We start from the raw sequence: 26096 nt of genomic DNA, 5'->3' as shown, positions 1-26096 counted from the left end.
CCCTGGATATTGGCATGTTCAGGTTTTCTGTTTCTTCCTTTTCCAGTTTTGGTAGTTTGTGGTTTACCAGAAATACATCCACTTCTAGATTGCCTAATTTATTGGTGTTTAGCTGCTCATATTTTGTTTTTAAAATCGTTTGTATTTCCTTGGTATTGGTTTTGATCTCTCTATTTCATTCATGGTTTTATTAATTTGAGTCTTTCCCTTTTCTTTTTAATAAGGCTGGCTAATGGTTCATCTATCTTGTTAATTCTTTCAAGGAACCAAGTCCTGGTTTTGTTCATCTTTTCCACAGTTCTTCTGGTCTCTATTTCATTGTGTTCTGCTTGAATCTTTATTATCTGTCTTCTTATGCTTGGTGTAGGTTTTATTTGCTCTTCTATCTCCAGTTCCTTTAAGTGAGAGGTTAGCTCTGTATTTGAGTTCTTTCCAATTTTTTGAGGGGAGCTTGTATTGCCATGTATTTCCCTCTTAGGACTGCTTTTGCTGTATCCCAATGATTTTGAACAGTTGTATCTTCATTTTCATTAGTTTCTATGAATCTTTTTAATTCTTCTCTAATTTCCTGGTTGACCCTTTCATCTTTTAGTAGGATGCCCTGTCCCCTTCACGTGTTTGAGTTTCTTCCAAATTTCTTCTTGTGATTGAGTTCTAGTTTCAAAGCATTGTGGTCTGAAAATATGCAGGGGACAATCCCACTCTTTTGGTATTGGTTTAGACCTGATATGTGACCCAGTATGTGGTCTATTCTGGATAAAGTTTTTCCATGTGCACTTGAGAAGAATGTGTATTCAGTTTCATTTGGATGGAAAGTTCTTTATATATCTGTGAAATCCATCTGGTCTGGTGTATCATTTAAAGTTTCTTTGGTGATTTTGAGCTTAGAAGATCTGTCATTTCCAGAAAGTGCCATTTTGAAGTCTCCTACTATTAGTGTACGTATGTAGTAAGTAGTCTAAGTATGTCTTTACTTTGGTTATTAATTGACTGATATACTTGTCAGCTCCCACATTAGAGGCATAAATATTCATGAATGTTAGGTTCTTGTTGGATAACCCATTAAGTATGATATAGTGTCCCTCTTCATCTCTTACTACAGTCTTTGAGATAAACTTTAGTTTATCTGATATGAGGATTGCTACCCCTGCTTTCTTTGAGGACCATTTGAATGGTAAATGGTTCTCCAATCTTTGGTTTTCAGGCTGTAGGTGTCCTTCTGTCTAAAATGAGTGTCTTGTAGACAGCAAATGGATGGATCTTGCTCTTTCATCCAGTCTGAAACCCTGAGTCTTTTGATGGGATCATTTAGCTCATTTATGTTCAGAGTAACTATTGAAAGATATGAATTTGGTGCCATCATAATACCTATTCATTCCCTGTTTTTGTGGATTATTTCTTTGGGCTTCCTCTTTCTTTTAAAGAGTCCCCCTTAATATTTCTTACAGAGCTGGTTTAGTGGTCACATATTCTTTCAGTTTCTGCCTATCTTGGAAGCTCTTTATCTCTCCTTCTATTCTGCATGAGAGCCTTGCTGGATAGAGTATTCTTGGCTACATGTTCTTCTCATTTAGGACCCTGAATATATCCTGCCAGCCCTTCTGGCCTGCCCGGTCTCTGTGGAGAGGTCTGCTGTTAATCTAATATATCTCCCCATATAAGTTAGGGATCTCTTGTCTCTTGCTGCCTTAAGGATCTTCTCTTTATCTTTGGAATTTGCAAGTGTCACTATTAAATGTTGAGGTGTTGAATGGTTTTTATTGATTTTCGGTGTGTGGGGGTACCTCTCTATCTCCTGGGTCTGAATGCCTGTTTCCTTTCCCAAATTAGGGAAGTTTGAGCTATGATTTGTTCAAATATGCTTTCTGGGCCTCTGGGCCTCTTGGCGCTCTCTGGAACTGCAATTATACATAAATTCTTCCTTCTGAGGCTATCATTTATTTCCCTTAACCTTTCCTCATGGTCTTTTCTTTTTCTTTTTTTTTTATCTTCCTTGCCATCAACTTATCTTCTATGTCACTCACTCTTTCTTCTACCTCATTAACCCTCGTCATTAGTAGGACATCCAGCTTGGATTGCATCTCATTTAATTAATTTTTAACTTTGACCTGATTAGATCTAAATTCTGCAGTCATGAAGTCTCTTGAATCCTTTATGTTTTTTTTTCCAGAGCTACCAGGAGCTTTATAATTGTGTTTTTCAATTGGCTTTCTGACATCGACTTTTAATCCAAGTTCTATAACTCTGTTGCAGAGAGTGCTGTTTCTCATTCTTTCTTTTGTGGTGAGTTCTTACTTCTAGTCATTTTGCTCAGTGCTGAGTATGAGTGGGATGACTCCAGAGTATCAATCAAGACCTAAGTAAATTTCACCCTTGATGATTTTGATGAGGTCAGAGACCAGAAATTGAAAACAAAGATCAGAACAAAATTAAACAAAAGGACCACTAAAGTGAAAAACAAATTTTAAAACAATTTTAAAGTAGTAAGTAATAAAAGGCCAAGAATCCCAAAGAAGAAGAAAAAAAGAAGAGAAATAAGCAAAAGTAGAGAAAAAAGAGGAAAAAGAAAGGAGAAGAAAGAAAAAGGGCAGGGGACTGGGAGATGGTGGTGGTGACGAAGTTGTAGTGGAGGGAGAATATAATCTACCTGAGGGGTCCTAGATGGTGATCCTTTGGTTTTGAGTATATTAATTTCTGTATGTTAGAAGATGCTCAGTCCCAAATTTATGTAAACCAGCAATACTTGTAGAAAGCCCCAACATTGACCACCAAAACATAAATGAGATAAAAGAAGGGGGCAGGATGGGAATGAAGAGAGAATATAGTCTCACAGAATGAACCAGCATGGTATTCCACTTGGTCTGGGTGCATGCTGGTCATGTTTTAGAAGATATTAACTTCCTCCATTGTAGAACAAAATGAGGCAGAGGAAACAAAAAACAGAAAACAAAACAAAACTTATCTTTATATCCTTCCCAAAATAAGTTGATTATGGTGAAGGAAATCTAGAAGTGTAAAATATATCTAAGACCTGTAATTGTAGAAATAAGGAAGTCAAAAAGGAAGAAACTTAAAAATGAAGAAGTGGTGAAATATTGTAGTTAAGGTGGGAAAAGAGAAAAAATATTGGAAACTTTTAGTCTGATATAAAAATGAGTTGTGATGGAAAAAGGGAAAATATTTTAAAAAATTTTTAAAAAAGGAACGGGTACCCTTTGGTTCTATATACTATAAATACCTCGAATTCCCCTGGAGCTTTCCATTGCTGATTGGTCAAGATTTTGTTCTTCCCCTGTCCCTCCAGTTGGTCTTCTGGGGGCGGGTCTGCTGTGCTGACTCTCAGGCGTGTGTACCTGGGGAGATGCCCCCACCACCTGCTGGGTACTGGGCTCAGTGGGAGCTGTTTACCCTGTGAGGCCTCTGTCCCCTGGGCCTCCGCCCCTCCCAGGCAGCAGGTGACACCAGGAGGAACAACAACACTGGCGGTGGCCAACACTGACTCCAACTCTGGGGTCAGCTTCCCCAGTAACCACCCGCAATCTCCCAGTCCACACTAGCCTAGATGCTCCCAGGGTGGGGGCACTGACCTACACATCTTGGGGCACCTGGCAGCAGGAGAGTCCTCGCTGTTTCATGCCCTCCCCACCTCTGCCTGTAGGGGGGGAGCTCAGGATGGTGAGCTGTGTCCCCCGGTGCCCTGGGATCCAGGGCCTGCGCAGCTGGAATCGCGCTCCGGGGCCGTGGCTCCTGAAAGCAGCAGGGTGCAGACCCCTCGGTCTGGAGCCCCCACCTGACCAACCGGCTTCTTCCTGATGCCCTGCTGGGTGCAAGCCCAGCCCTTTACTGAGATTGGCCCGTGCTTACCTTGGGCGCACTTCCTCTAGTAGTGACTCCAGGAGACTGGAGGCTTCACTTCCCCCTCCTGTGGTTCTGCCCAATTTCCCTGCTGAGCTTTTCTCTGTCAGGGAAGAATCCCGTGCAGATTTTTAAAGTTTCCACTTCTCTGGGGCTGGGCTTTCCTGTCCCGCAGGTTCTCGCGGGGCCTCTCTCCCACTTGATTCTTTTTTATTTTCTTTTTTTTCCCCGCCTTCCTACCTTGTTAGAAGCGAAAACCCTTCTCTCTGTAGCATTCGGCTATTCTCTCTTTAAATCTCAGGTTGAATTCCTAGGTATCCAGGATGGTTTGGAAGTTATCTAGGTGAGTTTGGGCCAGGTGAGGTGAAGCCCCTACTCCACCATCTTTCCCCCAGACAAGATTGGTTCTTTTTAAACTCTTGTCTCTGTGGTAAGGATCTCACTGTTGTCTTTCATTCTTCTCTCAAGCCCAGTGAGTATCCTTATAATTGTTACTTTATATTTTCCCTCAGGCATGTTACTTATGTCTGTTTCACTTAGATCTCTGGCATGGCCTTATCATGTTCTGCATTTGGGATAAATTCCCCTGCCTTCCCATTGTGTCTAAGTCTCTGCCTGCTTCTTTATGTTAGAAAATCCAGCTGTGTCTCCTCTTCCTGGAAGTAATGGCCTAAAGAAGGGAGGTCAGATAGTGTCAAAGGCATGCTGCTTCAGGGAGTGTCTCCTGTGTGTGCTGCATGTTCTCTTCTGTTGTGTTTTGGTTGATCTGTCCTTCAGGCCAGTTGTTTGAAGAGGTCTCTTTGCCTGCTGTAGGCAGTGTTTTGTCCCTGGCCTGAATTTTAATAGGTTGTGAATTCAAACTAGGTGTGCCCTGGTCTGCTTGTGAAATGAGACCTGTCACCACCTCCCCCACAACTGAGGTCCTGCAGGACTCTCTAGTTGGGAAGTGTGGTATGGGATTTGTACTGGTCTTTTGGGTGAGGGGATCACCACATTGGGATACAGGCAAGTATGACTGGAGTGACGGAGTATGGGGCTTGTTGTAGGTAAGTTAGGCAGCCAGTGTTGTCACTGTGCTGCTTCCCACAGGTGGCTGTGTGTTTATGCTGAGGGGCAGGGGAGTGAAATGGTGCCACCTGGCTCTTTCATTCCTGGATGGTGTCTCTGTGCTTGCTGTCTCTCAGGGACGTGCTTTGAGAAGAGCAAATACTCTTCCCACTGTATGTCCCAGACAGTCTTTAGATCACTGTTTCAATGCTGTCTTCCCCCAGGTTGTTTCCTGCCTTCTTTCCAGGAACAGCGTAGTGAACCCACTGGGCTCTAGCCCAGCCAAACCCTCTGATCTTTAAAATTTCAAGCTTTAAGTCCTGCTGATTGCAAGAACTCATGAAATTCTGCTCCTCTCCTTTTCTAAGCCAGTAGCTTTGGGGAAATATTCTCTTTGTGTGTTCTCCTGTGTGTTTCTCTCTATTTCTCCCCTTCTCCATCCCCTCTGCAGCACCTGCAGTCTGTTTCTCCCCAAAATCGCATCTCTGCATTTCCTGTATTCTTTTCTACCTTTAGTTGTGGAGTTTGTTCTGTCTTCAGGTCAGATTTTGAGATGATCCAATAGTTATCTAGTTGTGTTCCTAATTGTGTTCTCCCTTCTAATTGCACGGGCAACTGAGAGACGCCTATTATTGGGCAAATCATTTTCAAAATAAACTGACATTACTTCATGTTTTCTTTTATTGCCAGAGCCTAGATCAGTATTTGCCTTTTCACTTTGGAGTACTTCAGCCTGGATATTTGGGGTATGGCCACTTTGCTGTGGACCTAGGACTTCTTATCTGCCCTTCATTTAAGTGTGATTGTTGGGCAGAGTGGGGAGAGGGGTGAGGTAACAGTTGTCTGATTCTCCTCTTGAGAGGATATTCTCTATAGCCAATTTGCTAATATGATGCTTCTCAACTTTATTTGTTTATTTATTTATTTATTTATATTTAATTTGAGAGTGAAAGAGAGAGAGAGCATGAGGGGGTGAGGGGTAGAAGAAGAAGCAGACTCCCCACTGAGCAGGGACCCTGATGTGGGGCTTGATTCTAGGACTCTGGGATCTTAACCCGAGCCGAAGGCAGAATCTTAACCAACTCAGCCACCAAGGTGCCCCTTATCTATACATTTAAATCATCTGGTAAACTTAAATATTCTGATAATTGGGCCCCACCATTGGAAATTTTGATTTAAAAAAAATTCTGATTTAGTTTGTCTGCAGAGTGGCCTGGGCATGGAGAGTTTCGAAAGTCTCCCAAGTGATTTCAGTATGCAGCTCACATTGAGAACTCTGGGAATAAGGAGGTTCATGGATGTGCTTATTTGGCAGGATAACGGTACCAAGGGGAACAGAAGAGCAGAGGAGAAGTGTCCCCTTCCAATTGCTCTTGCTACTGGAGAGGATGCAGGACAGCCGTCAGAAAGCAGTGCAACCTATGGAGCTTGCCTACTGTCTCCAGAAGTACAATGTTCCAAGTAAGACAGCCCTCTCAGTTCTGAGAGTCAGGGAGAGGGAGGAGGCTGGGGAGAGGGAACAGGGGGAGAGGGAGTGCCTCAAAGAATAGGTCAGGAGCTGTTCCCTCCTCTTCTTTGTTTTGGAGAGGTTTGTGAAGGGGTAGGTATTAATTCCTTAAATATTTGGTAGAATTAAGACCCCTGAACACCAATAAAAATAAATTTACTATTAAAAAAATAAGACCCCTGGACCTGGGCTTTTCTTTGTAGGATGTTTCAAAATGACAAATTTCCTTTTTGCAGTTAGTTGAAAAACTGAACTCCTTAGGCAATTTCTTATGAGGCAAGTGTAGCAGTGATGAACTCCCTCAGCAGTTGTCTGGAAAAGCCTTATGTATTTTTCATTTCTGAAGTAAAGTTTTCTAGATTGGCAGTTTTTTCTTTTATCATTTTGAATATGGCATTCCATTGTCTCCTGGACTGTCAGGTTTGTGCTGAGAAATACACAGATTGCCTTATGGGAAGGGGGTTCCCTTGTAAGTGATAAACTCCCTTTCTCTTACTGATTTTAAGATTTCTCTTTGTCTTTGATTTTAAAAAGCTTTACTATTGATGTGTCTTGGAGAATACTCATTTGAGTTGAATATGTTTAGGGAACTAAGAGCTTCATGAACTTTTTTTTATATAAATTTATTTTTTATTGGTGTTCAGTTTGCCAACATATAGAATAACACCCAGTGCTCATCCCATCAAGTGCCCCCCTCAGTGCCCGTCACCCAGTCACCCCCACCTCCCGCCCCCTCCCCTTCCACCACCCCTAGTTCGTTTCCCAGAGTTAGGAGTCTCTCATGTCCTGTCTCCCTTTCTGATACTTCCCACTCATTTTTCCTCCTTTCCCCTTTATTCCCTTTCACTATTTTTTATATTCCCCAAATGAATGAGACCATATAATGTTTGTCCTTCTCCGATTGACGTATTTCACTCAGCATAATACCCTCCAGTTCCATCCATGTCGAAACAAATGGTGGGTATTTGTCGTTTCTAATGGCTGAGGAATATCCCATTGTATACATATACCACATCTTCTTTATCCATTCATCTTTCGATGGACACTGAGGCTCCTTCCACAGTTTGGCTATTGTGGACATGCTTCAAGAACTTTGATGTCTAAATCTCTCCCCAAATTTGGGAGATACCAAGGCTTTCCTTCCTTTCCTTCTTTCCTTCCTTCCTTTCTTCCTTTCTTCCTTCTTCTTTCCTTCCTTCCTTTTTCTTTCTTTCCTTTTAAAATTTTATTTACATTAAATTAATTAACATATAGTATATTATTATTTTCAGAGGTAGAGTTCAGTGATTCATCAGTTGTATATAACATGTAGTGCTCATTACATCATGTGCCCTCCTTATAACCCATCACCCAGTTACCCAATCTCCCCACCCACTTCCCCTCCAGCAACCTAGATTTCCTAGATTTAAGACTCTCTTATGGTTTGTTGCCCTCTGATTTTGTCTTGTTTTTTTCCCCTCCCTTCCCCTATGCTCCTCTGTTTCTTAAATTCCAAATATGAGTGAGATCATATATTTGTCTTTCTCTGATTGACTTATTTCTATTAGCATGATATTCTCTAGTTGTGTCCATGTCATTGCAAATGGCAGATTTCATTTTTTGATGGCTGAGTAATATTCCATTCCATATATATCCATTCATCTGCCGATGGACACCTAGACTCTCTCTGTAGTTTGGCTATTGTAGACATCCTGCTATAAACATTGAGGTGCAGGTGCCCCTTTGGATCCCTATGTTTGTGTTCTTTGGGTAAATACCTAGTAGTGCAATTGCTGGGTCATAGGGTAGCTCTATTTTTAACTCTTTGAGGGACCTCCATACTGTTTCCCAGAGTGGCTGCACCAGCTTGCATTCCCACCAACAGTGCAAGAGGGTTCCCCTTTCTCCACATCCTCACCAATGTCTGTTGTTTCCTGATTTGTTAATTTTAGCCATTCTGACTGGTGTGAAGTGGTATCTCATTTGGTTTTGGCTTGTATTCCCTGATGCTGAGTGATGCTGAACATTCTTTGACATGTCTGTTGGCCATTTGTGTCTACTTTGGAGAAATGTATGTTCATGTGTTCTGATTTCCTTGCTAGATTTTTTGTGTTTTGGGTGTTAAGTTTGATAAGTTCTTTATAGATCTTGGATACTAGCCCTTTATCTGATATGCCATTTGCAAATATCTTCTCCCATTTTGTAGGTTCTCTTTTGGTTTTGTCTACTCTTTCCTTTGCTGTGCAGAAGCTTTTTATCTTGATGAGTTCAAATAGTTCCTTTATGCCTTTGTTTCCCTTGCTTTTAGAGATGAGTCTAGCAAGAAGTTGCTGTGGCTGAGGTCAAAGAAGTCCCTGCCTTTGTTCTCTTCTAGGTTTTATTCTTGTCTCACATTACTTCTTTCATCATTTTGAGCTTATCTTTGTGTTGGTGTTATCTTTGTGTAAGAGAGTGGTCCAGTTTCATTCTTCTGCATGAGGCTGTCCAGTCTTCCCAACACCATTTGCTTAACAGACTTTTTTCCATTGAATATTCTTTCCTGCTTTGTAAGAGATTATTTGACCACAGAGTTGAGGATCCATTCCTAGATTCTCTATTCTGTTCCATTGATCTATATGTCTGTTTTGTGCCAGTACCACACTGTCTTGACCATCACAGCTTTGTAATACAGCTTGAAATCTGGCATTGCGATGCCCCTGGCATTGGTTTTCTTTTTCAATATTCCTCTGACTATTCAGTCTTTTCTGATTCCATACAAACCTTAAAGATTATTTGTTCCAACTCTGTGAAGAAAGACCATGGTATTTTGATAGGGATTGCATTGAACCTGTAACTTGCCCTGGGTAGCATAGACATTTCCACAATATTTAGTCTTCCAATCCATGAGCATAAAATGTTTTCCATTTCTTTGTATCTTCCTCAGTTTCTTTCATAAGACTTCGTAGTTTTTAGAGTATAAATCCTTTACCTCTTTGGTTAGGTTTATTCCTAGGTGTCTTACGGATTTTGGTGCAGTTGAAAATGGGATCGATTCCTTAATTTCTCTTTCTTCAGCCTCATTGTTAGTGTACAGAAATGCCGCTGATTTCTGTGCATTGATTTTGTATCCTGCCATGTTGCTGAATTGCTGTATGAATTCTAGCAATTTTGGGGTGGAGACTTTTGGGTTTTCCACATACAGTATCATGTCATCTGTGAAGAGTGAGAGTTTGACTTTTTCTTTGCCAACTTGCCTTTTCCTTCTTTTTGTTGTCTGATTGCGGAGGTTTGGACTTTTAATATTATGTTGATGTTTTAAATGTTGGCCATTCTGATAGGTTTGTAGAGGTGTCTCATTATTTTAATGTGTGATTTGTCATTGACATATGCCAAGCCCTGCTTCTTATGCTTATTTTCCATTTGTATATATCTTTTTTGGTGAAGTGTCTATTCAGGTTTCTTATCCATTTTATAATTAGGTTGGTTTTTATGTTTTATTGTTGAATTTGAAGAGTTTTTTTTTATATTTGGATAACTATCCTTTATCAGGCTTTTTTTAAATAACAAATTTATTTTTTATTGGTGTTCAATTTGCCAACATACAGAATAACACCCAGTGCTCACCCTGTCAAGTGCCCCCCTCAGTGCCTGTCACCCATTCATCCCCACCCCCCACCCTCCTCCCCTTCCACCACCCCTAGTTCGTTTCCCAGAGTTAGGAGTCTTTATGTTCTATCAGGCCTTTTACAAATATTTCTTCTCAGTCCGTGACTTGTCTTCTCATGTTCTTGACAGTATCCTTCACAGAGTGGAAATGTTTAATTTTAATGAAGTTCAGTATATCGCTTCTTTCTTTTATTGCTTGTACATTGGAGTTTTAGCCAAAAAGTATCTAAAATGTAATCACAAAACAGAAGGTCTTCTAGATTTTTCTCCTGTATTATATTAGGACTTTTGTAGTTTTGCATTTTACATTTAAGTCTATTATACATTTTGAATTTGTGTTCTTGAAGGATGTAAAGTCTGTGTATAGATTCATTTGTTTGCATGTAGATATTCAGGATTGCAGCACCATTTGGTGAAAAACTATCTTTGTTCTATTGTATTGCCTTTGCTACTTTGTCAAAGAGCAGTCGATGTTGTTTATGTTGGTGTATTCCTGGGATCTCTGTTTTATTCCTTTGATCCCACATTGTTTTAGTTACTGACACTTTATTCTAAGTTCAGAATTAGTTCTTTGACTTTGTTTTTTCCCCTCAATATTGTGTCTTCTATTCTGTGATTGCCTCTCCAAATAAACTTTATAATCACTTTGTTAATATCCACAGAATAACTTGCTGGGATCTTGATTGGAATTGCATTGAGTGCATAGATCAAGTTGGAAAGAACTGGCTTCTTGACAATATTGAGTTCTCTTATCCATGAACATGGGGTTTCTCTCCTTTTATGTAATTCTTCTGATTTCTGTCATTAGAGTTTGTAGTTTTTCATATATAGATCTTGTACACATTTGGTTAGATTTATAACTCAGTATTTCATTTTCATGGGTTCTAATGTTAACAATATTGTGCTTTTTTTAATGTTTTTTTATTGGAGTTCAATTTGCCAACATATACCATAACACCCAATGCTCATCCCACCAAGTGCCTCCCTCAGTGCCCATCACCCAGTCACCCCAAATTGCCACCCACCTCCCTTTCCACTACCCCTTGTTCATTTCCCAGAGTTAGATGTCTCTCATGTTTTGTCACCCTCACTGATATTTTTCACTCATTTTATCTCCTTTCCCTTTATTCCCCTTCCAATATTGTGCTTTTAATTGAAAATTCCTCTGTTCGTTGCTGATAATATAGGAAAGTGATTGACCTTTATATATTGGTCTTATATATATATATATATATATATATATATATATTTCACACATATATATATTTCATATAAATGAAATATGTATATTTGAGAACTGGTATAATTTGTTCCATAAATGTTTGGTAGAATTAATTACTGAGCCCGTTGGATGCTCTATTTGTCCTCATTCATTTTTATTTTTATTCTTCAGACTGTATGGTTTCAATTGACTTGTTTTCAAAGTTTGATAATTCTTTTTTCATCAGCTCAAATCTGCTATTGACCACCTCTTGCAAACTCTTCATTTCTGTCATTGTATTCTTCAGCTCAAGAATTTCTATTTTGATTCTTTTAAATAATTTTTTTTCTTTATTGATATTCTGCATTTGGTGAGACATTGTTTCATACTTTAGTTATTTTGATATGGTTTTATTTAGTTCTTTTGAACATATAATGATAATTAATCTAAAGTCTAGTGAGACTAACATCTGGGTCTTCTCAATGACAGTTTCTACTGATTGTTTCGTGTGTGTGTGTGTGTGTGTGTGGAGGACCATACTTTTTTGTTTTATTGTGTCTTGTAATTTTCTGTTAAAAACTAAACATTTTGGACAACAGTGGAAATCAGAAACCCCCACGATGGAGTTGTTGCTATTATTTTTGTCATTGCTATTGTTTAGTGACTCTCCTGGACTAATTTTGTAAAGGTTATGTTCCCTATAGTGTGTGGCCACTAAAGATTTTGTCTGGTTAGCTTAATGTCACCTAATGATTGGTCAGAGATTTTTTTAAAATACTTTGAACCAGTGAGTCTTCCAGTCTTTGATGAGGAACTCTGTGTGTCTAGTGGGGCTTACCTTCAAAGCTCAGGCTGTTTGTGACACTTTTAGCCTGCCTTTCTTGCTTGCATAGGGCGTCAATATTAGCCAAATATGAGAGACTGAGACCTTCTCAGGTCTTACTGAGGCATGCAAAAGGCCTTCTAGATCACCAGAAGTATGTCAGAACTTCTAGAAGTTCCCTATGGACATCTCAGTTCCCACAACCATCTTTTAAGTTTCAGCCAGACTCTTTTTTTTGTCCCAACTGGTATTACAGCCTTAGGCAGTCACAATATTAATTATCATTGGCTTTTTTCCACAAATACCCCGGGGATAGGGCTCAAAGCTTTGAGTTGGGTCAAATAATGACAAACTTCTTCAAATGGGGCTTTTCCATGAAGCTGCAAGACAGGTCAAATAATAAAAATGTTTTCAGTATGGGGCTTTTTGAGGAACTCCAGCCCCAGTCTACTCCTTTTTCTGGTCACAAGGCTTCTGGTTAACAGTTTTCATTATGGCAAGTTTTCTTGTTTTCAAGGCTACTACAGAGCTGGGAAGAAGGAAATGGAAATTGGCCAGGTTGAAAAGTCTCAAATCCTGTTCTTCTTACTTAGGTTCTGCAGTGTTTGTTGAATAAATATTCCTAGGATTTTTGTAAACCTTTAGGTAATTTTCAGAGTTCTGAAAAATTGATTTTGACATTTTTTTGCCAGCATTTTCATTGCTTTTTTGGAGGAGTAGATTTATAGAGATCCTCACTCCACTATTCCAGTTGTATTCTCGCTTTTACATAGCTTTTCATAGTAGTTTATATACCTTAGGGAATTTTTCTTATTCTTTGAATTAAGACTTAATGGATACTTGTCCACTAGAACAAGAACGCAGAATATAGGTTTCTTGGGGACAGTGACTTTCTCTAGCAATTGCAATGCCTTGCACATAGCAGGTGTTAAGTAAATTATGGGTTGGGCAAATATCCCTATATTTTTTATTTTTTTAGTTTAAAAAAGATTTCATTTACTTATTCATGAAAGACACACAGAGAGAAGCAGAGACATAGGTAGAGGGAGAAGCAGGCTCTCTGTGGGGAGCCTGATATGGGATTCGATCCCAGAACTCTGGGATCATGACCTGAGCTGAAAGCAGATGCCCAACCACTGAGCCACCCAGGTGTGCCATCCCTTTATTTTTTTTTAATAATAAATTTATTTTTTATTGGTGTTCAATTTGCCAACATACAGAATAACACCCTTTATTTTTTAGATGAATCAGGACTCTTGGCTCTGGTATGGTCAGATGAGGCAAAATGTCTTCATATGGCAAGGTGATCTAACTTCCTTTATGTTCAGTGTTGGCTCTGTGGTAGGTAGCCTTCTGCAAATAATTCCTGGAGATAGCATAGTTCAATCCTAGTTCCACTCTGTTTGTCTTTAGGTTTGGGGATTGTTACCTTTAAATATGAATTAATTAATTCATTCAGCTCATATTTATTATGTGCCAGGTATTGTGCTGGTTCTGTAGATAAGGGTATAAGGCTGATGATAGAGTCTTTGTATCAATGAAGCTTTAGTTTAGTGAAGAGAAAGGCCAAAACAAGAGTAAAATAAAGCAAAATGAAATCCAAAAGCATTAAGTACAAACTGTGGTATCATGAAGGAAGTAATAAAATGGTGTTGAGATAGATGATATGAATATTTATTTATTTATTTTTTTTTAATTTGTTCATATTTTCTGGATTTTTATTTCCTTATTCAGAATGTTGGTTTTTTTTTTATAAATTAATTTTTATTGGTGTTCAATTTACCAACATACAGAATAACACCCAGTGCTCATCCCGTCAAGTGTACCCCTCAGTGCCCGTCACCCATTCACCCCCACACCCCACCCTCCTCCCCCTCCACCACCCCCAGTTCATTTCCCAGAGTTAGGAGTCTCTATGTTCTGTCTCCCTTTCTGATATTTCTCACACATTTCTTCTCCCTTCCCTTATATTCCCTTTCGCTATTATTCATATTCCCCAAATGAATGAGAACATACACTGTTTGTCCTTCTCCGGTTACTGTGGCCAAGTTAAAAAAGGGTGTTGCCTGAGTTCTTCTCTGGGATTTTGATGGAATCTTGTCTCACATTTAGATCTTTCATCTATTTTGAGTTTATCTTTGTGTATGGTGCAAGAGAGTGGTCCAGTTTCATTCTTCTGCATGTGGATGTCCAATTTTCCCAGCACCATTTATTGAAGAGACTGTCTTTCTTCTAGTGGATCGTCTTTCCTCCTTTATCGTATATTAGTTGAGCATAAAGTTCAGGGTCCACTTCTGGGTTCTCTGTTCTGTTCCATTGATCTATATGTCTGTTTTTGTGCCAGTACCACACTGTCTTGATGAACACAGCTTTGTAGTACAACCTGAAATCTGGCATTGTGTTGCCCCCAGATATGGTTTTCTTTTTTTAAAATTCCCCTGGCTGTTTGGGGTCTTTTCTGATTCCACACAAATCTTAAAATAATTTGTTCTAAGTCTCTGAAGAAAGTCCATGGTATTTTGATAGGGATTGCATTATACGTGTAAATTGCCCTGGGTAACATTGACATTTTCACAATATTAATTCTGCCAATCCATGAGCATGGAATATTTTTCCAACTCTTTGTGTCTTCCTCAATTTCTTTCAGAAGTGTTCTGTAGTTTTTAGGGTATATTTTGAGAACCATTTGAATGGTAAATGGTTCTCCAACCTTTTATTTTCAGGTTGTAGGTGTCCTTCTGTCTAAAATGAGTCTCTTGTAGACAGCAAATAGATGGGTCCTGTTTTTTTATCCAGTCTGAAACTCTGCGCCTTTTGATGGGGTCATTAAGCCCATTCACGTTCAGAGTTACTTGAACTTCTTCTTAAAGGGGAGTTTTAAGAGTCCCCCTTAAAATTTCTTGCAGAGCTGGTTTGGAGGTCACATATTCTTTCAGTTCCTGCCTGTCTTGGAAGCTCTTTATCTCTCCTTCCATTTTGAATGAGAGCCTTGCTGGATAAAGTATTCTTGGTTGCATGTTCTTCTCATTTAGGACCCTGAATATATCCTGCCAGCCCTTTCTGGCCTGCCAGGTCTCTGTGGAGAGGTCTGCTGTTACCCTAATATTCCTCCCCATGAAAGTCAGGGACTTCTTGTCTCTTGCTGCTTTAAGGATCTTCTCTTTATCTTTGGAATTTGCAAGCTTCACTATTAGATGTCGAGGTGTTGAACGGTTTTTATTGATTTTGGGGGGGGATCTCTCTATTTCCTGGATCTGAATGCCTGTTTCCCTTCCCAGATTGGGAAAGTTTTCAGCTAGGATTTGTTCAAATACATATTCTGGCCCTCTGTCCCTTTCGGCGCCCTCGGGAACCCCAATTAAACGTAGGTTTTTCTTCCTTAGAGTGTCATTTATTTGCCTTAATCTGTCTTCATGGTTCTTTAATTGTTTATCTCTTTTTTCCTCAGTTTCCCTCTTTGCCATTAACTTGTCTTCTATGTCACTCACTCGTTCTTCCACCTCGTTAACCCTCGTCGTTAGGACTTCTAGTTTGGATTGCATCTCATTCAATTGATTTTTAATTTCTGCCTGATTGGATCTAAATTCTGCAGTCATGAAGTCTCGTGAGGCCTTAATGCTTTTTTCTAGAGCCACCAGTAGCTGTAGAATAGTGCTTCTGAATTGGCTTTCTGACATTGAAGTGTAATCCAGATTTTGTAACTCTGTGGGAGAGAGGGCTGTTTCTGATTCTTTCTTTTGAAGTGAGGTTTTCCTTCTAGTCATTTTGCTCAGTGCAGAGTGGCCAAAAACAAGTTGTATTGGAACACGGGGGAGTATCACTGGTCCGTCCAGCTGGTCTTCTGGGGGAGGGGCCTGTTGCGCTGATTCTCAGGTGTTAGCACTTGGGGGAGCTGCTCTGCCCCTGCCTGCTGCAGGGCTCAGCGGGGGTTGTTTACCCCGTGAGGTCTCAGGAGGAACAGTTGCAGTTGCTATGGCAACTCTGGAAGCCTGGATTCAGCCTCCGCAGGAACTACGGGGCTCGGGGCTCTCGGCTCTCCGTCCGCAGGGCCTGGAGGCTCCGGGGCGGGGCCGCTGATCTGCTCAGCTCGGGGCAGGAGCGTCCTTGCTGTCCTGGGCCCTCCCGGCCTCTGCCTGTCCCGGGGGGAGGCCGGATCCTGGGCTGTGTCCCGGCGCCCTGTGCTCCGGGGCCTGTGTTGTTGGATTTGCGCTCCCGCCCCGCAGCCCCCTCCGCGGAGCCGCTCCCGAGCCCCTCCGAACTGCTCCGGTGCGTGCTGCAGCCCTTAGGGAGCTCGGAGCACTCTCCTGCGCTCGCAGGTGTCTGTTAGTGTCCCAGGGAGCCCGAGGGCATCCCCGCTCTCCTGGGTCCTGCTCCAACTCCTGCGAGCCCTTCCGCCCGGGAAGGTTGGTGCAGCTCCTGCTCCTCCGGGACGGGGCTCTCCTGTCCTGGGGACACTCGCCCCGGCCTCAGCCCGGCTCCTCGCGGGCCCCTCCCCCTCGGAGGCCTTTTGTTCCTTTATTTCTTTTTCCCCGTCTTCCTACCTTGATAGAAGCGCGGACTTTTCTCACTGTAGCGTTCCAGCTGGTCTCTCTTTACATCTCAGGCCGAATTCGTAAATTTTCAGGATGGTTTGAAGGTTATCTAGGTAATTTGGTGGGGACAGGTGATTTGGGGACCCTGCTCTTCCGCCATCTTGCCCCTCCCCCCGATGATATGAATATTTAATACATTTACAGGAACTACCTTTTCTTGCAATATCTTTGCATGTTGGCAGACATCCATCTTTTTGTAAAATAGTCCTCAGTGTGTTTTTCATGTTCTTTGTTGTCCTATGTTTCTTTTCAATGACAGAAATTCATTTACATCTGTCTTTTGGGCTTACATTTATTTACATAACATATGGAGAATTCACTGCTTCATTCCTGTTTCCTCTTAGCCAGCATCAACACTGAGATGGTTCTTTCCTTTCCTGTTCTCCTAGATACCTTTGGGGAAGACCTGGGTCAGATATGAGTTTTGGGAAACTGCTCAATTTCTGGGGAATTAAAAAGAGATTAAATAAAGGTACAGAGAAACAAGTGGCCACTAGAGTCCAATTAGGATGCCGGCTTGGCTTGGAATAGGAGAGAATCCACTATTGAATGTTGTTTTTATCTGGCTAGGTCCCCCAGTAGAGGCCAGTAGGCATGGGTGACCAGTCAGTGGAAAGGAAACTTCTGTGATGCAGTTGGATTGGATTTTAAGTTTTAACAGGAGTTCTAAAAAATAAATAACAAGCTTATTTTTCATTTTTAGTGCCTAACTAAAGCAGGGGAGGCTAGGAGAGGACAAAGCGATGAGTGTTCATGTACATCTAGGTAGCTATGGCACAAGGGTATGCATGAAAAATGTCCCTGGTGATCTCACTGATCGGGCTGTTATTTTTCTCTTTGGCCAGTGTTTGTCCAGCATGATGCTGCTCAACTCTACCTCACAGTTTGGAACCTAATTAAGGACCAAATCACAGATGTGGACTTGGTGAGATACTAGAATCAGAGAACTCAGAAGTTTAAGATGCTGTTCATTTAGCTCATTCAGCAATCATTAATATAATGTATAGAGAGGATTAAAAGAGAAATCCACATAAAATGCTTATCACAATTCCATATTACTATTACTGTTATTACTTTGCTCCTTTTCAAAGAGCAAAGAACATCAGTGGCTGCCATTTTTGGAGCTTCTGTCTGCTGGCTACCATTTCTGGAAATTGACCTGACCTGGTTTGTTTATGGCTCTGTACCCTTCTTTCCTCTCACCTTCTCTCTTTTAACAGGTAGAGAGGCTGAAGGCTCTGTATACAATTCGGGTGAAGGAGTCCTTGGTTTGCCTTGAATGTACTGTGGAGAGGAGCAGAAACAGTAGCATGCTGACCCTCCCCCTTCCTCTTTTTGATATGGACTCAAAACCCCTGAAAACACTGGTGAGGGATTTTTCTTGGTTAACTTGCTGTTTCCATACACCCAGTGCTGCCAATGTGCCCTTGCTTCTTTAATCACTGTTGCCTTTAAAAAAGTAATTTCTATTTCCTTTGCACAGTTCTAAGTTTCTCCTTTGATTTGGTGGAAATAAAATTTGTTTCCTTTTACTTCCTTTCCTCATACTGCTACCTTAGCAAGTGCTCCCTTCTATTTTTCTTTCCAATCAGTAGATACTTTGGGGGATCCTGCCACATGCACTACACTGGGCCAGGTGTTAAGAGGGTACATGGAAAGAACCAGAAAGAAAACTTAAATCCTTATCTGTAGGGTGAGGGGATGTACTCTAGATGGTAAATATCCTCTCTGCTTTTTCTTTGATCTCTTGGGACAGGAGGATGCCCTTCGATGTTTCTTCCAGCCCAGGGAGTTATCAGGCAAAAGCAAATGCTTCTGTGAGAAATGTGGGAAGAAGACTTGTGGGAAACAGGTACTCACTGTCTGAAACCAGAAGCTTCCCTAATTTGGGGTTGCCTTTAGTGGATTTCCTGATAGAGTCTTCAGAGGCCTTGAGGGTCCCATGTGTTTGTTGAGGGAAGAAGTATGTATCAGGCTAATATCTGGAATCTGGGGCCTCTGACTTTCAGAGGCCCCTCACTGAGAGGGGCAGAGCGTTTTAAAAGAGAAGAGAAGGTCCAAGATCAGGAGGCAGAGTTTTACATGCAAGGTTAGACTGACTCTCTAGAGCAGACTCTGTGGTTCCCCTGGGCTCTGGTTCCTGTGCAGAACACTAGGGCTGCTCATGCCTTCTGTGGGAGAGCTCAACAGATTCAGCAGAAGGAGGCCCTTAACTCTGTATTATATCATTCTGATCCTTTTTGGGGAAGAAGAACACACCATCGGCCCTGACATTTCTCTAAACCTACCTATTTCAAGTGCCTTAGGGTTTCATCTCCACAGTAATTTTGCTTTTTCAGGTCTTGAAGCTGACCCATTTACCCCAGACCTTGACAATCCACCTCTTGCGGTTCTCCATCAGGAATTCACGGACAGAAAAAATCTGCCACTCACTCTATTTCCCACAGAGCTTGGATTTAAGTCAGGTCCTTCTGATGGAGGAAGACCTCCATGATGCTGAGGAACAGGTGAGAAACTCCTTAATTCCCCTCTATCCTCCATCTCTTCAGATCCTTTGCTTGATTTTGCCTCTCTTCCCCTAAGGTGCTTGAAGTCACCTGCTCAACAGAGCACTTTTGGACATCTCATCTGTGTTATTATAGTGTCTCATAAATCATGGCCTCTATTGGCTGTGCTCGGGGTACATACAGGGAGGAAAACTCACCAGCAGCTGCTTGGTGTGATTCATAAAACATATGCTCAAGAAACATTTATTTTTTTAAACAGTATTTTAATGATGGAAATCTATGTTTTCTTGAATAACAGTGATGGGTTGTTATCAGCATACTACTATCACCAACATTTGCTGTTTGCAGCTGCTTTTCTTTTAAGATTCAAAAGGCCGGGATGCCTGGGTGTCTCACCAGTTTGGTGCCTGCCTTTGGCCCAGGGCATGATCCTAGAGTCCTGGGATCAAGTCCCACGTTGGGCTCTCTGCATGGAGCCTGCTTCTCCCTCTCCCTGTGTCTCTGCCTCTCTCTCTCTGTCTCTCATGAATAAATAAATAAAATATTTTTTAAAAAAGATCCAAAAGGCTTTGGTTAATGGACATCTGGGCCCTTTCCACAGTTTGGCTATTGTGGACATTACTGCTATAAACACTGGGGTGCAGGTGCCAGATGAATGGATAAAGAAGATGTGGTATACATACAATGCAATATTACTCAGCCACCAAAAAAAAAAAAAAAAAAAAGAGAGAGAGAGAGATCTCGCCATTTGCAACGATGCGGATGGAACTAGAGGGTATTATGCTAAGTGAAATAAGTCAATCAGAGAAAGATAATTATAAGATCTCAATCATATGTAGAATTTAAGAAACAAAACAGAGGATCATGGAGGAAGGGAGAGAGAAAGAAAGATGAAATCAGAGAGGGAGACAAACCATAAGACTCTTTTTTTTAATAAATTAATTTTTATTGGTGTTCAATTTACCAACATACAGAATAACACCCAGTGCTCATCCCGTCAAGTGTCCCCCTCAGTGCCCGTCACCCACTCACCCCCACCCCCCGCCCTCCTCCCCTTCCACCACCCCTAGTTCATTTCCCAGAGTTAGAAGTCTTTATGTTCTGTCTCCCTTTCTGATATCTCCCACACATTTCTTCTCCCTTCCCTTATATTCCCCTTCACTATTATTCATATTCCCCAAATGAGTGAGAACATACACTGTTTGTCCTTCTCCGATTGACTTACTTCACTCAGCATAATACCCTCCAGTTCCATCCACGTTGAAGCAAATGGTGGGTATTTGTCGTTTCTAATGGCTGAGTAATATTCCATTGTATACATACACCACATCTTCTTTATCCATTCATCTTTCGATGGGCACCGAGGCTCCTTCCACAGTTTGGCTATTGTGGACATGGCTGCTAGAAACATCGGGGTGCAGGTGTCCTGGCGTTTCATTGCATCTGAATCTTTGGGGTAAATCCCTAACAGTGCAATTGCTGGGTCATAGGGCAGGTTTATTTTTAACTCTTTGAGGAACCTCCACACAGTTTTCCAGAGTGGCTGCACCAGTTCACATTCCCACCAACAGTGTAAAAGGGTTCCCTTTTCTCCTCATCCTCTCCAACATTTGTTGTTTCCTGCCTTGTTAATTTTCCCCATTCTCACTGGTGTGAGGTGGTATCTCATTGTGGTTTTGATTTGTATTTCCCTGATGGCAAGTGATGCAGAGCATTTTCTCATGTGCATGTTGGCCATGTCTATGTCTTCCTCTGTGAGATTTCTCTTCATGTCTTTTGCCCATTTCATGATTGGATTGTTTGTTTCTTTGGTGTTGAGTTTAATAAGTTCTTTATAGATTTTGGAAACTAGCCCTTTATGTGATATGTCATTTGCAAATATCTTCTCCCATTCTGTAGGTTGTCTTTGAGTTTTGTTGACTGTATCCTTTGCTGTGCAAAAGCTTCTTATCTTGATGAAGTCCCAATAGTTCATTTTTGCTTTTGTTTCTTTTGCCTTCGTGGATGTATCTTGCAAGAAGTTACTGTGGCCAAGTTCAAAAACGGTGTTGCCTGTGTTCTCCTCTAGGATTTTGATGGAATCTTGTCTCACATTTAGATCTTTCATCCATTTTGAGTTTATCTTTGTGTCTGGTGCAAGAGAGTGGTCTAGTTTCATTCTTCTGCATGTGGATGTCCAATTTTCCCAGCACCATTTATTGAAGGGACTGTCTTTCTTCCAGTGGATAGTCTTTCCTCCTTTATCGAATATTAGTTGACCATAAAGTTCAGGGTCCACTTCGGGTTCTCTATTCTGTTCCATTGATCTATGTGTCTGTTTTTGTGCCAGTACCACACTGTCTTCATGACCACAGCTTTGTAGTACAACCTGAAATCTGGCATTGTGATGCCCCCAGATATGGTTTTCCTTTTTAAAATTCCCCCAGCTATTCGGGGTCTTTTCTGATTCCACACAAATCTTAAAATAATTTGTTCTAAGTCTCTGAAGAAAGTCCATGGTATTTTGATAGGGATTGCATTGAACGTGTAAATTGCCCTGGGTAACATTGACATTTTCACAATATTAATTCTGCCAATCCAGGAGCATGGAATATTTTTCCATCTCTTTGTGTCTTCCTCAATTTCTTTCAGAAGTGTTCTATAGTTTTTAGGGTATAGATCCTTTACCTCTTTGGTTAGGTTTATTCCTAGGTATTTTATGCTTTTGGGTGCAATTGTAAATGGGATTGACTCCTTAATTTCTCTTTCTTCAGTCTCATTGTTAGTGTATAGGAATGCCATTGATTTCTGGGCATTGATTTTGTATCCTGCCACGCTACCAAATTGCTGTATGAGTTCTAGCAATCTTGGGGTGGAGTCTTTTGGGTTTTTTATGTAGAGTATCATGTCATCGGCGAAGAGGGAGAGTTTGACTTCTTCTTTGCCAATTTGAATGCCTTTAATGTCTTTTTCTTGTCTGATTGCTGAGGCTAGGACCTCCAATACTATGTTGAATAGCAGTGGTGAGAGTGGACATCCCTGTCTGGTTCCTGATCTGAGGGGAAAGGGTCCCAGTGCTTCCCCATTGAGAATGATATTTGCTGTGGGCTTTTCGTAGATGGCTTTTAAGATATCGAGGAAAGTTCCCTCTATCCCTACACTCTGAAGAGTTTTGATCAGGAATGTATGCTGTATTTTGTCAAATGCTTTCTCTGCATCTAATGAGAGGATCATAAAGTTCTTGGTTTTTCTCTTGCTGATATGATGAATCACATTGATTGTTTTACGAGTGTTGAACCAGCCTTGTGTCCCAGGGATAAATCCTACTTGGTCATGGTGAATAATTTTCTTAATGTGTTGTTGGATCCTATTGGCTAGTATCTTGTTGAGAATTTTTGCATCCATGTTCATCAGGGATATTGGTCTGTAATTCTCCTTTTTGTTGGGGTCTTTGTCTGGTTTTGGAATTAAGGTGATGCTGGCCTCATAGAATGAATTTGGAAGTGCTCCATCTCTTTCTATCTTTCCAAACAGCCTTAGTAGAATAGGTATGATTTCTTCTTTAAACGTTTGATAGATTTCCCCTGGGAAGCCATCTGGCCCTGGACTCTTGTGTCTTGGGAGGTTTTTGATGACTTCTTCAATTTCCTCCCTGGTTATTGGCCTGTTCAGGTTTTCTATTTCTTTCTGCTCCAGTTTTGGTAGCTTGTGGCTTTCCAGGAATGCGTCCATTTCTTCTAGATTGCCTAATTTATTGGCGTAGAGCTGTTCATAATATGTTTTTAAAATCGTTTGTATTTCCTTGGTGTTGGTAGTGTCTCTCCTTTCTCATTCATGATTTTATTAATTTGAGTCTTCTCTCTCTTCTTTTTAATAAGGTTGGCTAATGGTTTATCTATCTTATTAATTCTTTCAAAGAACCAACTCCTGGTTCTATTGATCTGTTCCACAGTTCTTCTGGTCTCAATTTCGTTGAGTTCTGCTCGAATTTTAATTAACTCTCTTCTTCTGCTGGGCGTCGGGTCTATTTGCTGCTTCTTCTCTAGCTCCTTTATGTGTAAGGTTAGCTTTTGTATTTGAGTTCTTTCCAGTTTTTGAATGGATGCTTGTATTGCGATGTATTTCCCCCTCAGGACTGCTTTTGCTGCATCCCAAAGATTTTGAACAGTTGTATCTTCATTCTCATTAGTTTCCATGAATCTTTTTAATTCTTCCTTAATTTCCTGGTTGACCCTTTTATCTTTTAGCAGGATGGTCCTTAACCTCCACGTGTTTGAGGTCCTTCCAAACTTTTTCTTGTGATTGAGTTCTAATTTCAAGGCGTTATGGTCTGAGAATATTATACAGCATTTTTCTTTTTCTGACTGACTTATTTCACTTGACGTTATACTCTCTGGCTCTATCTATATTGTTGCAAATGGCAAGATTTCATTCCTTTTTATGGCTGAGTAATACTCCAGTGTGTGTGTGTGTGTGTGTGTGTGTGTGTGTGTACACCACATCTTTACCATTCATCAAAGGATGGATCCTTGGGCTGCTTCTATATCTTGGCCATTGTAAATAATGTTGCTATATACATTGGGGTGCATATATCCCATTGAATTAGTGTTTATGTATTTTTGGGGGTGAATACCCAGTAATGTGATTACTGGATCATAGAATAGTTCTATTTTTAACCTTTTGGGAGACCTCCATACTGTTTTTCCACAGTGGCTGTACCAGTTTTCACTCCCACCAACAGTGCATGTCCTACTTTCTTAATATCATTGATGCCTAGTCAATACTTAGATTTCTGTGCCCAATAGATTGGTTTGTTTAAATATAGATCCCAACAAGGGCTACACTTGCATTTGTTTGTTTCCATCCTTTCTTCCTCCTCTCTTTCCCTCCTTTCCTTTCTTCATACCTGCTTTTCTTTCTTCTTTTACCTTAAGTTTCTCTCCCTTCCTTTTCTTGCCCTTGCAATTTATTTGGTTGAAGGTTTTTATATATATCCAGAGTTTGCTGACTGGTGTTATTTAACATGTACCTTTATCCTTGTATTTCTTGTAAACAGATCTAGATATTGCCCTGCATTAAAAAAATCTAGCATAAAGTTCCCAAGTGAAAAAAGAGGATAATTTGAGCTCTCCTTTTTGGGTAACTTAGCTTCATTTGCACTACACTCACCAACCCCTGTCTCCCTCACTGATTGCATTTCAAAGTCGCAGGTTAGGGACAATATTTGACTATGTTCAGATAGAAGAATAAAGAATAAAGGATTCCTGACTAATGTGGAGATCCTGCTCACAATCAGTCAGAACTCTGTCTCTCCTACCACTATTCCCTTTTCACAGAAAATTCTCTCCCATCTGAAATTTGAGGAAGTAGAATGACTTACTGCCAAATTTAACGGATACCTTCTTTACTTGATCTTTTTGTAATATTCTGTTATTGATCCTACTTTCCTTCAAAATCTACTCTAGGCTTTCCTCCTAGGGTATCTTACTACATTGCTGGATCCTTCCCTGCCCATCCTTTTATTGGTATTTAGTTTTTTTTTTATTTATTCGAGAGAGAGAGAGAGAGAGAGGCAGAGATATAGGCAGAGGAAGAAGCAGGCTCTTCGCAGGAGCCCTACGCAGAACTCGATCCCGGATCCCGGGACCATGACCAGAACCAAAGGCAGCCGGCCCAACCACTGAGCCACCAGGGGTCCCGGTATTTAGTTTTTAAAAAAATTTTATTTATCCACTCATGAGAGACACACAGAGAGACACACACACACACAGGCAGAGGGCGAAACAGGCTCCATGCAGGGAGAATGACATGGAACTCAATCCCGGGTCTCCAGGATCAGGCCCTGAGCTGAAGGCAGTGCTAAACCACTGAGCCACCCTGGCTGCCCATAGTATTTATATATATATAAAATTTATATATTATTTATATATTAAAATAATAAAATTTTTTAAATTTTTTTAAAGGAGAGAGAGAGAGAGAGAGAGAGAGAGAGAGAGAGAGGCAGAGACACAGGCAGAGGGAGAAGCAGGCTCCATGCACCGGGAGCCCGACGTGTGATTCCATCCCGGGTCTGCAGGATCGTGCCCTGGGTCAAAGGCAGGAGCCAAACTGCTGCGCCACCCAGGGATCCCATAAATTTATTTTTTAATGGTGTTCAATGTGCCAACATACAGAATAACACACAGTGCTCATCCCGTCAAGGGCCCCCCTCAGTGCCCGACACCCATTCACCCCCACCCCCCGCCCTCCTCCCCTTCCACCACCCCTAGTTCATTTCCCAGAGTTAGGAGTCTTCCATGTTCTGTCTCCCTTTCTGATATTTCCTACCCATTTCTTCTCCCTTCCCCCTATCCCATTTCACTATCATTTATATTCTCCAAATGAATGAGACCATATAATGTTTGTCCTCTGATTGAATTATTTCACTCCACATAATACCCTCCAGTTCCATCCACGTCGAAGCAAATGGTGGGTGTTTGTCGTTTCTAATGGCTGAGTAATATTCCATTGTATACATAAACCACATCTTCTTTATCCATTCATCTTTCGATGGACACCGAGGCTCCATCCACAGTTTGGCTATTGTGGACATTGCTGCTAGAAACATCGGGGTGCAGGTGTCCCAGCGTTTCATTGCATCTGAATCTTTGGGGTAAATCCCTAACAGTGCAATTGCTGGGTCATAGGGCAGGTCTATTTTTAACTCTTTGAGGAACCTCCACACAGTTTTCCAGAGTGGCTGCACCAGTTCACATTCCCACCAACAGTGTAAGAGGGTTCCCTTTTCTCCTCATCCTCTCCAACATTTGTTGTTTCCTGCCTTGTTAATTTTCCCCATTCTCACTGGTGTGAGGTGGTATCTCATTGTGGTTTTGATTTGTATTTCCCTGATGGCAAGTGATGCAGAGCATTTTCTCATGTGCATGTTGGCCATGTCTATGTCTTCCTCTGTGAGATTTCT

The 26096-nt window shown here is 41.1% G+C and overlaps 1 protein-coding gene across 5 annotated transcripts in view; it reads left to right on the top strand.

Annotated features, from left to right (window-relative positions):
• Positions 1–26096, top strand: part of USP18 (ubiquitin specific peptidase 18) — an 86265-nt gene that overhangs the window by 39921 nt on the left and 20248 nt on the right. For all 5 annotated transcript variants that reach the window (XM_055315650.1, XM_055315649.1, XM_055315652.1 and 2 more), the window contains 5 exons: positions 6218–6363; positions 17495–17574; positions 17870–18016; positions 18406–18501; positions 18989–19156. In XM_055315650.1, coding sequence (XP_055171625.1) covers positions 6218–6363; positions 17495–17574; positions 17870–18016; positions 18406–18501; positions 18989–19156 — 637 coding nt within the window. The remainder of the gene's footprint in view (positions 1–6217; positions 6364–17494; positions 17575–17869; positions 18017–18405; positions 18502–18988; positions 19157–26096) is intronic.

This window comes from Nyctereutes procyonoides, unplaced genomic scaffold (genome assembly GCF_905146905.1).
Source record: "Nyctereutes procyonoides isolate TBG_1078 unplaced genomic scaffold, NYPRO_anot_genome, whole genome shotgun sequence".
In the NCBI taxonomy this organism is placed as follows: domain Eukaryota; kingdom Metazoa; phylum Chordata; class Mammalia; order Carnivora; family Canidae; genus Nyctereutes; species Nyctereutes procyonoides.
Note: the sequence above shows the minus strand (reverse complement) of the source record. Positions and strands in the feature narration are given on the sequence as shown.